We start from the raw sequence: 15,911 nt of genomic DNA on the forward strand, positions 1-15,911 counted from the left end.
CCTTCAACAAGTAGGCACAAAAAAAGCCTTCATTTTTCCAGGCCTGTTCCTCTGGGTGCTACCAAAAACTTAATTAAGAGAAGACAAACTTCATGATATTCTCCCTCCATCCATCATAGCAGATGTAGGGCTACATGTACAAGCCTCTGCTTAGTTGCAACGCTGGTACATATTGTTCCACTGAAGCAGCCACGAGAACTTTTCTTAGACATTTCATCAGGGTAAACTTGCATCATGCTGATGTCGATAGGAACAGTTCAGCTCTGAAATCTGGCTTCAAAACATCATGGTCAGAGGTTCAACGCTATGTTATTGTTGGCATTCTGTGCATTGCCTGTTGCTTTGACAGTATGAAGATTAGGTTGTAACAGCTTCTTGAAAAGAATGCTCATGAGAATACACCGGGGTCAGATGTATTCGCAGACAGGAACAGGGAGCACTATCGCCCCCCTCCTGGACCCCCATCCACCCCATCGGCAGCTGCTTGCCTTTCAGGGCTTGATGCATGGCCTGGCTTGCACATTGTTTCTGAGCACCTTTTGATCCTTATTGGCTCAGGCAATCCTACATAAAGAGGCATTCCACCCGAGCTGATTGGAGAAAAACAATGCGTGCCTACCTCAAAGGCAATCTGAAATGCTCACACTAATTCAGAGTTTCATTTAGTTCAACACAATGAATCCCAAGACCCAAGTCAAATCCCCCTCCTCCACCTGTTAACACACATTAATCCTGTGACAGCGCTGGAGTGAGGATCGCTCACTTTCAAGCGGTGAAAAGAGCAGATCGAATCGTAGGATAACATTCACTTATTGCAGCGGCAGCTCTCTGGAGCAATCCACAAATCTTCTGAATGGCTCCATCACAGGTGCTCATCCTGTCTCGGGGGTCCTCGCGAAGTCAAAACCTCGGCCAGGAAGCTATGCAAGATGACAGCTAAGCAGAGGCCGTTTCTCAAAGAGAACTGTTCAAAGAGTCAAAGGACGAGAGAGGAAAAGGTCCATTTGTCAAAGCTAGGATACTTATTTTTTGACAGATTCGAGAGCCCTCCTGCTCATCGAGCTGAAAGAGCTCAACAGCTGTGCGTGTCAAGTGACAGAGTGCACAACATGCTGTGATCTATTTGCTTCGGCAAGAAATAGTTTTTTGCAGCTGGACCCCTTGAGTTAGTTGATACACCACAATGGAACTCCGCTCACATTGCGTGCAGATGTCTTCTTCACTACGTCTAGCAAGGACAACAACAAAGCGGTACCATACTTGTATACCTATCATGTCAACATGAACTGCATCAGGGCTCTTTCACACAAATAGTTTAGAAGATAAACACTTTAGAGCGCTGAAATCCTACGCTTCAGGATCACTGTATGACTCTTTTTTTCGGCATCTGGGACACGGTAACTAGTTTACAAGATATCCCAAAATAGATAACTGGTAGTTAACTATTCAAGCGCCTCCACTGATAGTACTTTTACTTTGTTGAAACCAATCAGACTGGTGCAGAGTTGCGCTTGAAGACCAGCCACAGATGTGAGAGTGTAATAAAGTAGTTTGCAATAAATCAAATAGGACCGCAGTCCTACAACATGCTTCCACAGTAGCCAATGCAATCCACCTTGCTAGATCTATGCAGCAGAAGTCAAAAAGGCAAACCTTCTCTGGGTCAAAACCAATAAGGCATTAGGTGTTTGATCTTTGACACTTTCTTTGGAAGATCTGAATTGAGACATCTGGGTCAGTGACAAACAAGAGTGTCTACGATAAAGAAAATAATAAATAATCTTTCAAAAATCTAACTTAAATCAAATGACCAAGTTCTGAAAAATAAACGGTCATATACGGTCATATTTCTTACATTTTAAATGAATGTGAGTTTTCTATAGTTTGTTTTTAATAGCATGAATTATTAATTTATGAATATCAAAAAAAGGTCAAATTATCTAATATTTTAAGAGATTTATTGACCTCGACACAGTCGTGAGTGTCTGAAGGTGTCATCTTTATAATATAATTTCCTGCTTTTTCTGCATGTTTCTGCTGGTTGGTGATCAACGTTACTTTGATTTGGTGGACAAAAGTCTGTTCAAATGTTTTGTTGTTTAAAATAACTGCAATAATAATCATAAAAGACCAATTAAAAGGTTTTCTTATTTATTATATTAGGACATGTAGACTTTATGCTCCCCAAAAGATATGAAAATGAATTTTAATGAATTTTAATTAAGAAATAAGACGCGTATTCAAGTTATTGCATGTTTTATCAATACATCTGGACGAAAAATAAAAATGAGAACTTCACTGACCCACCTGTGATGAAAAAGAAAAACATCATAAAGGTGGTAAGGTTAAAGGGAACAGGAGATGATCAGTCGTGTCTCTGCATTTCAGTACAAAACGTCTGTCAGTAATTGGAGAAGCACAAGTAGCACATAATATTTGATAATGTCACACAGTTTGTGTGTGTGTGTGTGTGTGTGTGTGTGAGTGACTGAAGAGATACGGTTTCATCAGAGAACACCCACGGCGCTCTGGGAGACTCCCTTAAGTAGACAGAGCATTGTTTCCAAGCAGTTTGGCTTAACTGGCAGTAAGGGGATTGGGCTTGAAGGAGATACAGAACATTAGAATCAAAGTCATGATAAAACACTATCATCCCCCTTCATGCCCAAGACGGGTCCCAGTGGGTCTCCAGGCCTTCCACGGGCACAAAGGCCACATGTCCTGTTGATGCTCCGAGTAAACACAGCAGACTCAGAATGATAACAGCTAAACTTGACAGAATAGCACTCTTGGGGTCTGCTGGGGCTTGAGCTTACTCTAATTGTCATAATGATTGCTTTATCCACAACCAATTATGTTTAATGACGATAAGGCACATTGGGGGTCTTTCCTGTGGGGCTGTTGCATGTTGACTCCATAATTGCTCTTTCTCCTTTTATACATGAAGCCATGGGAGGTATGCAATATACATAAACTTCCTGTCAAAAAGCAGGTCTCTTCCTACCTCTCCGGACACTTGCTAAACAAAATGTTCTCGAATTACAGAATGCTTCAGTTCTTGTGGGGGCAGATAAACATCTGTTGTGACACACGCCATAACCACTACTGACAGACATGCATGTAATGTAATGTAAGCAAAAGCTACAGCTGGCAACATTTCAGCCTTTTTCACTGATCCTCAACAATCAAACACAAGGTTTCCTCTGCTGGCAGTCAGGTTGACAGCAAGCAAACCACACACATAGAAGCCCACATACAGAATACATTTGTATAATAATAAAATTTTTGCGCCAACACTATTTTTGGCGTCAGTATCACCCTCCATTCAGGTTTTGATTTGTGGTGGGAGGAGAGGAAAAATGGAAATAAATCCATAGAAGTTGTTATTGTGCTCCTTAAAGATTCTATTCTGTTAGGGTGCTTCATTTCTCCCACCTCGGCTTCGTCTGAGAAGGTGCCAAACCAAAACGATGAACAACAGATCTTTCAGGTTTCAGCAAGGCTTCCTGATTTATGCAAGACAGACTTCTCTGATGGTGGGAGGTCAGGCTGCATGAATATCAAATAGGAGCTAGTTCCTCTTCAGAGGCAGATATGTCAGCAATGTCGGGAGTGAAAACGCTAACATTTAGAAGTTTAGCTAAAATTCACCATTATTAGCATCCCTAACAAAAATGCTTGAAAGAATGTACCAATCCACTGGGATATGATTTGGAATAAGCATATGATTTTTTGTAATAAATCAATGGCATTGTATCATATATGAAAGGTGCTCTCAGTCATTTTTGGTTTAGTTGCATTAGCTGACATGGCATTTTTTGTACATCAGAGTGAAACAAATTATTAGATTTAAACAGACTAAATGATTGGAGAATCGAGTATTTGACAAGTATCTTATGTTATGGCATTTTAATTGAACATTATGAGGTCAAAAAAAATAAAATAAAATTGAACATGAATGCATAAATTGTACACAATATAAAAATGCTTTTCTTACTGATTTTTTGTCTTGTTTCCAGCCAAAATATCTAAAACAATCTTAAATCAAGAAGGATTTTATTGTAAAAATTATTGTCTTGTTTTCTGTTTGAAATAAGATTATTTTGCTTAACCCATTGGCAGATTATTTTGCTTGTTTCAATCAAAAACTCACTTAATTTTCACTTGTTTTTGCTGAAAACAAGACAATAATTTTTTACTTATCTAGAAAATCCTCTTTGATTTAAGAATTTTTAGATATTTTGGCTGGAAACGACAAAAAATCTAAGTAAGAAAAGCATTGGAGGTGTAACATTGTATTTACAAGTAGATGTGAATTTTATTTCATGCTGACTTTGCCATTCATAGAAATTCAGCTCTATACACAGTTAGCCATTTTTGATGTCTCTCAAAATAAAACGTGTCCCAAAACAAGGTTGTTACCAAGCATAAGGAAGGAAATCAAGTAATGTTTCAAATTATGTGCCAACGTTTTCCTGAGAAAGTGTTTTTATGAATTTATAATTGTATAATTTCAAATTTAGTTTCATATTTGTTTCTTTACATATAATACTTCTGAATGAAATAACAAAATCACTGACCACACATTTAAGTATATAAAACATTGTCAATCCAACCAACTGTTAACACCACAATGGCAACAAACAAGAGCTTTCACTTACCTTTATGCCGCTTTGGACTAGCTTATGAATGTCCAGAAAAGGCTCTTTCAGGGGCTCCATGTCATGTGTTAGGATACGGACAAAGCCTTCCTTCTCCAAAATAAAAAGCCGCTGTGATCCATCCCCACAATGCACCACACCGACAGGCTGTCGAAGACCACTAAGGATCTCCTGAGTGCAGTAGCAGTTGTGTTTATGTTTTCTGTAGGAAAGGAACGGAAAGATTAGAACTTTAGATGGGTTAGTTTATGCATCAGGCATTTAAGTTGTTGTCTAATGTCTATTTTTTGTTGTAAACAGTAGAACTGTATAAGTTTAATCATTATAAGCAAGTTTATTACAGTTGGGAACACAACAGAATCTTTTCTTCTTGACAGACTGGTTTGGGAGTAGACTGAATAAAACGCCACAGGATAAGTTCATTTAACATAGTCAGAAGTTGGGGGCTCTCAAGCTGTGAAACAAGTGTTCCATTAACCACAAATCACATCTGATGTGGGGACATGCCAACTCACATTATGCCTTAAATAAAACAAGGGCATCAGCAGTGTGGGTGCTCCTGTTAACAAGCAGTCTTGGAGGGATTTTCCATAGATGTAATGGGGGTGAACTGGCAGCAAATGTATGTCTGACATCTCGTGCCTGAGCTGTAGAATAACGTCAGTCTGACGTGCTTGCAGTGACTGTGCCTGATCAGATATGCTGCTTTATTGGGCCTTCGCAATGGGAGGTCCGATGAAGAATTATGACGTTCATTTACAATGACAGTGGGCTGTGGGATTCACAGCTCATCATTATTTGCCTCAGAAGGTCACACAAAAGCAAGACATTTATTACTGTAACTAAAGGTGTTGAGGGCACACTGCACTGACAGATGTCATTAAATCAGATCGGTTTAATATCTGAAGTGAAGGTATGCTGAGGGTGACAATTACACATCTGTCATTAAGAGAGAACTAACTCACTGCTTAAAGGGATAGTTCACCCAAAAATGCAAATTCTGTCATTAATTACTCACCCTCATATCATTCCAAACCCGTAAGACCTTTGTTCAACTTGGGAACACAAATTAAGATATTTTGGATGAAATCTGAGAGCTTTCTGACTCTCCATAGACAGCAATGTAACTGAGACCCAGAAAGGTAGTGAAGACATCGCTAAAGTTTTCCATGTTACACCAGTGGTTCAACCGTAATGCGTTGTGGTACTGTCATAAATGCGTGTTGAAGACTCACACGGAAGAGAACAAATTGTTGAATAAAGCTGTTATTTTTGTTATCTTTGTGCACAAAAGGTATTCTTGTAGCTTCATAAAATTAAGGTTGAACCACTGATGTCACATGGACTATATTAACGATGTCCTTACTACCTTTCTGGACCTTGAATGTGGTAGTTCTCTTGCTGTCTATGCAGGGTCAGAAAGCTCTCGGATTTCATCAAAAATATCTTAATTTGTGTTCTGAAGATGAACAAAGTCTCATGGGTTCGGAACGGCATGAGCGTGAGTAATTAATGACAATACTAATACAATCCTAATACTAATATGAGGGTACAATCAACAGGATATTCAGCTATGAGCTAAATCAGAGCCAGCCCAAAATGACATCCCTTGCTATGTCCTGTCACAAATGGTCAAAGCCCTCTGGCTGTCACCAGCAGCTCATAGTTCCTGCAGTATAAGCACTTTCTTTGTGTTCTTAAAGCTGGCTAAACTCAGTCTGGACACAAAGCTCTGGCTTGGAAAGGGGGGCAATGGACCAGTCAACGAGTACATGCAGGAATGTTGTGACATGGAAGGTTAGTCAGGCGTGTCTTGTCTCTAGTGACCTTGTTGAGGCTGCCCTGATGACCTAGTAGTCTAAGCAGGCCAGTCATACTGGGCCATGGGACATTAGATGACTGTAAGGAAGCTTCTCTCATGCCTGATGATGAATGTCGCTACACGCAGATGTCATCTACAGGGAATAGCTCACCCAAAAAATGGAAATTCCATCATTATTTAATCACCTTCATGTCATAATGTTACAATGAATGGGAACTGGAACGTTCAAGCAACAAAAAGGATGCAAAAGTACCTAAAAATATTTTTATGTAAAAAGTTATACAGTACAATTTGTGCCAAACTAAGTCGATATTCACTGATAATGTTCCTTGCAGGGGCGTCATGCACTCATTATTTTTGAGGGGGTACGAGTTGGGGGGGGGGGGGCATCATTTGGCATATAGCAGCCACAACAGCACTTATGTTTAATTTATTTTTTCCTTTTTATTCTAAACATTCCCAAACGCATTAACTATATCATGAAATATCTTGATTCTCACCTTTATAGATTATGTTAGTTGATCTAGTGGGCGATGGTCAAAGTAACTTAATAATGCAATCTATTAAATATGGGTGTCATGCCATAACATATTTTAATACGACTGACTTTATATTTAATGTGAATTTAACATTGAAAGTTAATGTGAATAAAAACATTTTAAGTTAGGCTACTAATCATAACATTTTCATTGTACAGAAAGAGAGCAAAGAACATTTACATTATCAAAGAACATTTTTAATGACAGAGATCAAGCACTCTCAAAAACTCCCATTAAAATCACTGAAGCTGTTTACACTATGAAATGAATATCTTACAGATTCGTACACACATTTGCACTTTATTGTTTCTAACGAGAGAATTCGCCAGAAAGAGGTATTCAGTCAGCGAGCAAGTAAAGAAAACACCGGCATTTTAGCGATGACTCATCTGAACGCCTCTGATTGGTCACTGCATTCATAAGCTCAACAGCATCGTGTGTGATTGGTTATAATGCGCAGTGCTGTAAAAACACGTCTGTATCTGGCTCAGCGCCAGCCAGTGAACGCAGATTTGAATTTTGCAGCTGATATGACATGACGCACTGAACCATCAAATCACGCCAGTGTGATTGTATTAAACATAGAAAATATGAATCGGCTATTTTTTGTCTTTTGGGAGCTGCATTCAAAATCCACTTGGCTCAAAAATCTGCCCTCACTTTGAATGGGCATGACGCCTCTGCTTCTTTGCCACAGGATGTTGCAAGGATTCTGAGCTGAACCTTAGAACCATTTATGAATCATTCCGACTGGTTTTGTGAACTGGATCAACCGATTCTTATTCAAAAGAATAATTAGCTCACAAATCAGACTTTGTTACTTATCTTATATACATTAATTAAAGTGCCAAGGAAAGTTAGAACAGTTGTCAAGATTTTTGTGAATACTGACTTAAATTTTTGTCATCATGACTATGAGCAGATGAGGTATACATATGTATGGCATTTTGGAGCTTGACAAATTCACCTTTTGTATCTGGAATGACATGAGTAAATAAATATTGACAGATTTTTATTTTCAGGTGAACTATTTCTCTACTGTTCAACAAAGAAATGTGTGTGTAAAACTGAATCAAGTATACCTGTTAATCACTTCTATTTTTTCATCTAACAGGTAGTTGGAATCTCTGCGCAGTTGCTTTCTGTGAAAATCTGGAAAGCACAGGCCTCCGTCCTTCCTTCCATAGTACTGGCAGAACTCATCCACGTCGGCTTGGAACAGTTCTAAAAAACACAGACAGACAGACAACTGGTCTCAGCCTGAGATAGACACCACACAGGGTCCATGGATGATGTAATCACCTCCAAAACCAACTGAATCCCCTACAGTCAAAGCTGTACTCGAGTCAAGTATGTCCTCAGCCATCAGACGGCTTATTGTGTGGGCGTTTTGGTGGTGATTCCAGTGCCAAGCGTAATTCCTATCTTGACTATGGTGCATTTATGAAGTACTGAGTCTCAAATCAAGACATTTGTTTTTGCCTCTCATATCTGACAAGTGCAAGTTATGGTCATTCATATCGGTCCAGACTCCAGACCTTTAACCATTTGTTAAAAACGGTCATAACTGACAGAGCCACAATGATCCACACTTCTGGGTGCTACAATTATGTGATGGTTGATCCCCAGTGAGGTATTACAAACCGCTTCAGACATGTGTGGTCCGTATGTGGAAAGTTTGTGAGTTTAATTAAACCCAAAAATGCCAAACGCTCAGTCTGTATTTCCTTTGCTGTTATATCTTTCAGCAGAAACTTGCAGGTCAAATCCAAATAAATGATAAGTACACACCCAAACTGATTGATTATATTTAAGAGATTAAGTTTGCTTGCTTACTTTCATGGAAAACACCCTTATTTATTTCTTCAACCGTAGCCAAAATAAATTCACCATAATTCAGACATCTAGAGTTGAGGAATGTGCAATGAAAATTCTGAAAATGAACTGTGTGGCAATTAAATCAGAGTCGGTTTCTAGGAACCTTTTGGTTGAATAAGCAGCACGACAACAAGGAGAGAGAACAGGACTTGGTTTGGCAGCGGCTGTGACCTAAAAACCTCACTGATATGGTTACCACCTTAGCTAAGCCCTCTCATGGGGAGGAGTAGAGCAAATACAGCAGTGATAGAAACACAAACACACTCCTCTCCTTCCTTTCATCTCCAGCGAGCCCCCCATGCCACATGAGGAAGGGGGCTGCATGTGGGAGGGAAGCAAAAGCACCAACAACAGAGGTGATAGGATATCCCTAAACATCTAAACACAACAGTTAGATCAAACACACACACACACACACACCCACCCACCACCACCTCCACTCACACTGCCATACCACCCACAAGCAAACTGCAGTGGTTATCTTGGGCCCGCTGGTGTGAGCGGTAAGGGTCTGGGAGTGGTTCTCAATAGCACCTGAGAGGTCAGAATCTTTATGCAAGTCCCACACTTTTGAATCTCCATGATTTTCCATATCCTTCCATGTGCATTTTTGGTTGGAACATCTATGGTTCCATGAAGAACCTTAAAATCAATGTAGTATTTCCAACAGACAGAGGGTTCCTTGTAATGGAAAAGGGATATTCAGATTATTAAAATGTTCTTTATACTAAGAAAAAATGGTTCTTTTGGAACAGAAGAACTGTTCACTGAAAGGTTCTTTGGGAATGGTTCTTCTATTGAATTGCAAAAACCCCTTTTGTAATCTTTTTTCAAGAGTGTGGGAAACTGTTCATGTCTCCGTTATATCTATGAGGTCATGGGGATCAAAAAGGTGTCTGCTGATGTGGGGTGTGAATATATCTTCTCGAAACTACTTTTTGGTGGCAATATCTGCCACAGGTCGAGTCTTAACCTCCCAACCTCTCATTTGATTTGGTGAAGATTAAACTTTATATTGGTTTGGTTAAGGTTAGGTATTAATTTAAAAAATGCATAACACATCTAAAATATTCAGCAATGTTATAGCACAACTGGATAACAAAAAATCTAACCATGAAAATATGAAGGGACTTTTTATTACTGTTGAAAACCAATGTGCAATCACGGTCTAAAAACAAGGTTAAAAAATATGGATAGAAATGAATCACATGAACTGAAAGGACTGTCTAATTTGAACAATTTATAACTTCCCTAAACATGGCGAAAACACTGTGTGGCCTCAACTACGGTCTCAGCCCCTCCACAATATGCTCTAGTTTTATTGTACTGGCCTACAAAAAACAGGACAGAGAGAAAGAGACTCCACATCCTCAGCGCTATAGTTATACTTCCATCTGGTTATCTTCCAAAGCAACCTGGGTGGCCACCCAAAGTACTTGACATCTTGATGCACTTCAGCAGTTTTACATATACACAACCTTTGTAGAAAAATAAATGTGTCATTCGTCACCACATATGCTGATTTGGGAGGGGGAGAGGGGAGGGGGTAGAGTCTTTTGGCCCCAGCTCCTGTTCTCAGAGTCTTTATCACTATTTTTTCTCTCTCTCTCTTTCCCATACGCTTACTCCCTCTACAAAGAGTTGCAACAGACAGCACACCCTTATTTATCTGTTTAGCAGAGGAAGACTGAAAGGTAAACTGTGTGCATACAGTGTCTCATTTTTGTCGGTCTATTCGCATTTCCGTGGGTGCGTATGTGCGTGTGGCTTGCGTTTGCTCTCTGTTTGCATATCGGCCCTCATCTAATCTGTTATGGCTGCGCTGATAGGAAGAAGGTTTGGTCTGGCGGCCAGCTTTTGCATACCATTCCATCTGATGGAATGCATCATGCAGCGAATGTTGCAACACTATAGAGCAGCTATTGGATGTTTGCTCCTGATGTCATTCATTTTTGGGAGAAAATACAAACCTCATGATGGCTTAGAGCTTTTCAGGTCTTCGGACTCCTCCCCACTGCCATCTGTTTTTCCCCCCTTATGTTTCAGAGGCCTTAATGTTTGTCTTTTCATTGAACGTAGGCTGCCACCAAGAAAAACAAACTGATTATGTGAGCATTGCCTTGAACAGGCCTCGTTTTCCGCTGCATCCTGTAAAGTGTGTGTCGTGTGAGGTGTGAGTGTCAGTCATGTCTAGACCATAGTCAGACCGTGCACACACACACATACCCAGAGACAGAGGCACATAAACACCAAACACATCTTGGCAGGCTGTGTTGACGTAAAATAAGATGCTTGCCAAAGGACCGAAGGGAAGAAACAGGTCATAAAATCATTCATTTACAGCTACATTTTTTTAGAGCTTTGTTTGGGGTGTTTTTGAGTTCTTTATTTAGTTTGTCACAACTTCAAAATTCGATTCGATTTTATCATTTATATTTCTATAATACCAATAATTTAAGGCCTTTTGTGATGCTTAAGTCATTGCAAAGTTTAAAAAAGAAAGAAACGGAAACAAGTGGTTCCTGGATGGCATTTCTTGAACATCAAGATGAACGAATAACTCCGTTTCAAAGTAACTTTGCTGTGCAGGAGCTGCCATGGATATTTTGCTTTCTCCCACAATGCGACTTCACAGTCTGATGCCTTAACCTGAGGTCATTTTTTCACCTGGACTGCAATACATGTGTCAGAAGAGCGATGTTCCTGATCAAGTTACTAATGTTCTTCAAATCAAACTCTTGCATTGATCTTGTTTGTTACCTGGTACGTGTCCCCGGCAGGTGTAGTAGAACTCTTGGCAGTAGTCGTGACATAAGCGGGGTAGATCTTGTTCTCTGTGTGGTGCCTTTTCAAGTTTGGGTGAGTGGAAGAGCATCTGGGCATGTGGCGAGCAATGGGCACACTTAATCTCCTCCAGCAGTCTAGAACACTCTGTGTTATTGGTTGAGAAGATCTGAGGAGCAAAAAACAACCACCAAAGGTTAGAACTGTGGTTCTAACTGAATGGCTAATCCAAATTTTACTCATGCTACAAAGCTGTTCCTATATAATGACTGTGTATTGTATATATATATATATATATATATATATATATATATATATATATATATATATAGATATATACACACATATATAATAAAAGAAAAATCAAACTAGGTGGTTTGACACACATTTTTGGAATGTTTTCTCGTTAATTGGATGCAATTCACATTCTAAACATCTCTCTTAACAAACACCACACATCCATGTGGACTTGATTTCTCCTGATTTGTTTATTTGAGCTCACAAACAGCAAGCCAAAATTGCACCTCGCATGGCAGCTGAACCCATGCTGGAGCGAACGGACCAAAATGAGGATACTCAAAATGTTTCTTAAGTCACCAAACAAAAGTAAACAGTAGATTAGGGCCGAGAAAATGAGCAGGCTTATTTATGTAACAAATTAGCTGTAATAAAACAACAATGTAATCTGCTCCCTTCCCCAGACATGCGCCTGTGCCGCAGCAGTCTGGTAAACCTCCCTCTCTCTGTGTGAGGTCCATGTGTAAACACCAATTTATAGATAGACGGGCACATCATTCCCGTGCTGGTATCAACAAATTAGCAGTCTGTCCAAGTCAATTAGACCAGCACACCCAGCAGACAGCGTATAGACGGGCCACCTCCTCCCCGGCCCACTCCTCTGCGTAGTAAACCATTTTGACAGATTTCTTTGATTTCGATTCTCCAGATTCTTTCGCGTGAATCAAAACCATCTTTGTGGGTGGAAGATAAAACGGTGTCCAAAAAATGTATTGACACCTTCATATGAACCAGAGAGTTTGGAACGTAAATTTTCAAGCTCTCTTTGCTCTCAGTCTTGCAGTGGTTGGTGTGTTAGCCTGGTCTGTGAGTGGCAACTCTCCTGCTTTAAATTGCCCATTGATTTAGTGAGCCATGGACTGGCACATGGTCCATGGAGAGAAGCATTTGTGTGCTCTCAACCATGCACTCTACCCATATGTTGCTGGGATGGGCTCCAATGTTGCCATCACCCTCACCAGCAACAAGAGGACCTTTGTTTTTTGTGTTTTCCAAAAAATGCCAAAAGTTGTTCAAAGCTGCGTCAAATCACAACACGGTCTACATCACAGCCTTTTAAGGCCATACGTAACGACTGTCGAAACATGCCAGTGCAAATAGGAGGCATATATGAGCTTAAGTCCAACTGTCCATTACTTAGTTAATAGTAGACGCTTTGAAATAGTGTGGTTCGGCACGAAAAGTCATGACAGGCATGTTTAAATAGTGAAAACTGAGAAGATGTTGGGATTATGCATCATGGCACAGAACAAACGTAAACACAAAGACTCATTTGAAAACAATAGCTCGTCATTTAGCGACAAACAATGAGGGCAACTACAGCACACAAGTTTTCACTGAGGTGCCAGAAAAAGGAGATCGATGATCGAAGTTACCACAACCGTAAGATTAAACAAACAGGCGATTTACCGAATGAATCACCTGACATGATTCACGGAATTTGCAGTTCAGCCCCCCCAACAAATGAAACCACAACTGAGCTAACTTCCCCACAAAACCTGTAAGCTAGTATTAAACAGCTTAAGTGAAACCATTTTGGCCCTCTGGGAATTGGTGTAAGTAAGTTTGGGGTGGGGAGCAGGACAAATACTCACTCAAAGGCATTAACTAACACTTGGACAGAGCCAAGGACTGGGGGAGAATGATGTTCTCCAGCTTCACCCATTAGTGAAACTAACAAACACAATGGTGTTGTTGTTATTCTTTTGCCATAAGCAAAAAGACTCCGTGTGTGGGCAGTGTAGCGGGGAGGAGGAGATGTCGACTCTTTTTTGTTCCATTCAGCCTCGCTCTTATTTGCATGACTTGAGCAAATTAAATGATGCAATATGGCTTTTTGTCACAAACCGACGTGCGATGCCACCCAGCCGCGTATGTCGATTTGCGGAGGTTGTTTACATGAGAAAAGAGAGCGATTTCTCCGCATAGAATGTGTTCATTGATAACACTATTGAGATGAATCTTCTCACGTCTATAGAAAGCCTCAGAAAGGTGCGATTCATTACCGATCGAGAGACATTTGTTTCCCGTCTGTTTTATGTAAATTATATCCATCACTACAAGAAGCACATGCTGTCACTGAAACATCAGCGTGAAAAGTTGCGCAAAACGTCTAATCAATACATACAGCCGTTTAACTGCAGGAACACAGCTTTTAAGAGCGATTCCGATTTCGGAAACACAATATTGCAGCAGGGGAGCATGAAAATTAAGCGATTTCATTCATACGCCTCGTGCTCGCGGGTGAACAGCACTGCACGCGTTCTAACCTCGGTCCGAGCTGTTTTTAATTGTTTTTCTATGTAAACATGCGCGAGACGGACGTCTTTAGCCATTGTGAACGATCTCGCCGTGTTTGTCAGCGTTTATCAACTTTTAAAACCGCGTCTCGAGACTCGCGCGTTCTGTTACACTGCGCTGCATCTTGCTCTTTTTTTTAATGCAAAACGCGTTCAAAACACACCGTGCGCATATGTAGCCTATCCATATGCTCCTTACAAGATCAACCATTATCCCACTACATACTGCTGTTGCAAACATATTTAAATCAATGCATAAACCCGTTGCCATAACAAAACACACATGAGAATCACTAGGTCAGTTTGAGGCTGCAGGAAGCCTGAACATACCCGAGCATCTCTCCGATGGAGGATCTGATACGGAGCTCTTCTGGACGGACAGCAGGACACGCGAGGATATAGCCTGTGACAAACCTCCCCTCCGCCGCTTTCCTCCAGTGACAGTTTTCTCTCCTTCTTCTTCAGGCGTTTCGGCAGACTTCCATCGTAACATCTCCTCCTCCTTGGACTTAATTCTTCTTTCTCGCCGAATTTCGCATCACTACATTCCCAAAAATTGGCCGCGATGGCCAACAAGAGCACCAATTTCAAATGCATCATTTTTCAGAGGGATTAAACCAAAAGCGGAACACGCGACTGTTCAGAAATCAGGACCGCTGTATGACAGTCCCCACGCGTCCAGAAAGTTGTTATAGATTTACTAATTTTGATTAAAGCAACTATTCGCTAATTAAGCAGTCTAAATTAAATAATAGTAAAAGAACGAAAAAAGATAATAAATTAAGACAAGTGCTGGTTGATGTTGTTAAAGTGGAAAAAACATGATACTGTATTTTAATACGAAATTAAAAAATTAATAACAAGTAGTGATCGGATTAGCCTATATACAGAAATTGTACGTCTCCTTTCCCAAAAGTTAAATCCCGTTGGTGCACAAAGGTTGATGCGTGTGATCAAAAGTTGCACTAAGTTGTCTGTTGCATGCTCTTCAGTGCACTCACATGTTTCCCTTTGCTCTTTCCACCTTCTTTTTAACCAGCGCGCGAGAAGGGGAACGCGCACGATGACGTCTATCCAGTCCGGGAACGCGCGTCATCGTGTAAGTAAAGAAAAGTATTATACACACTAAGTGTCATGTTCACGGAAAATAATGTCGCATCGCGTTCAATACACATTTTACTGAGTGCATGTTTATGCGTATCCATTTGGTCATTACAGTTAAAATCAGTTTCCATTTTATTGACTGCAAAATATAGATAAAATAATATTTTTGTGTGTCTTTTATATTGCATTATATCTTTTCATTTGATGTTGATTGCATTATTTCACTGACATGCGAGTCACACTGACTTGTCTTTGTGTGTGGCACTGTGGTCTGCATTATTACTGACCGCAGTTGCTGGAAAGACCACTTTTAATGAACTTCATCCAAAGTCATCATGATGCTTTCCATAATGCCACATGTACTATCAAGACAAATATCAATGGTATTTAAATGAAATACAGAAATGTAAGTACTTTATTTCCCATGTTTAAGAGCTCTATAATGTCTCTTTGCATGTGTGTGGCTGCTTGCACTTTTCAGCATTTCTGTTTGTGCTCAAAACTGGAAGGAGTACTGAAGCTCGTG

General features: G+C 40.1%; 1 protein-coding gene across 1 annotated transcript in view; it reads right to left on the reverse strand.

Moving 5' to 3' along the window:
• Window positions 1-15,321, reverse strand: part of hhip (hedgehog interacting protein) — a 33,363-nt gene extending 18,042 nt beyond the window's left edge. The window contains exons 1-4 of the mRNA XM_058784545.1: window positions 14,612-15,321; window positions 11,661-11,853; window positions 8,105-8,246; window positions 4,662-4,863 (exon numbers count right to left, since the gene is read on the reverse strand). Coding sequence (XP_058640528.1) covers window positions 4,662-4,863; window positions 8,105-8,246; window positions 11,661-11,853; window positions 14,612-14,881 — 807 coding nt within the window. The 5' untranslated portion in view covers window positions 14,882-15,321. The remainder of the gene's footprint in view (window positions 1-4,661; window positions 4,864-8,104; window positions 8,247-11,660; window positions 11,854-14,611) is intronic.
• Window positions 15,322-15,911: the final 590 nt, after the last annotated feature.

The sequence above is a fragment of the Onychostoma macrolepis genome, chromosome 01 (genome assembly GCF_012432095.1).
Source record: "Onychostoma macrolepis isolate SWU-2019 chromosome 01, ASM1243209v1, whole genome shotgun sequence".
In the NCBI taxonomy this organism is placed as follows: Eukaryota; Metazoa; Chordata; class Actinopteri; order Cypriniformes; family Cyprinidae; genus Onychostoma; species Onychostoma macrolepis.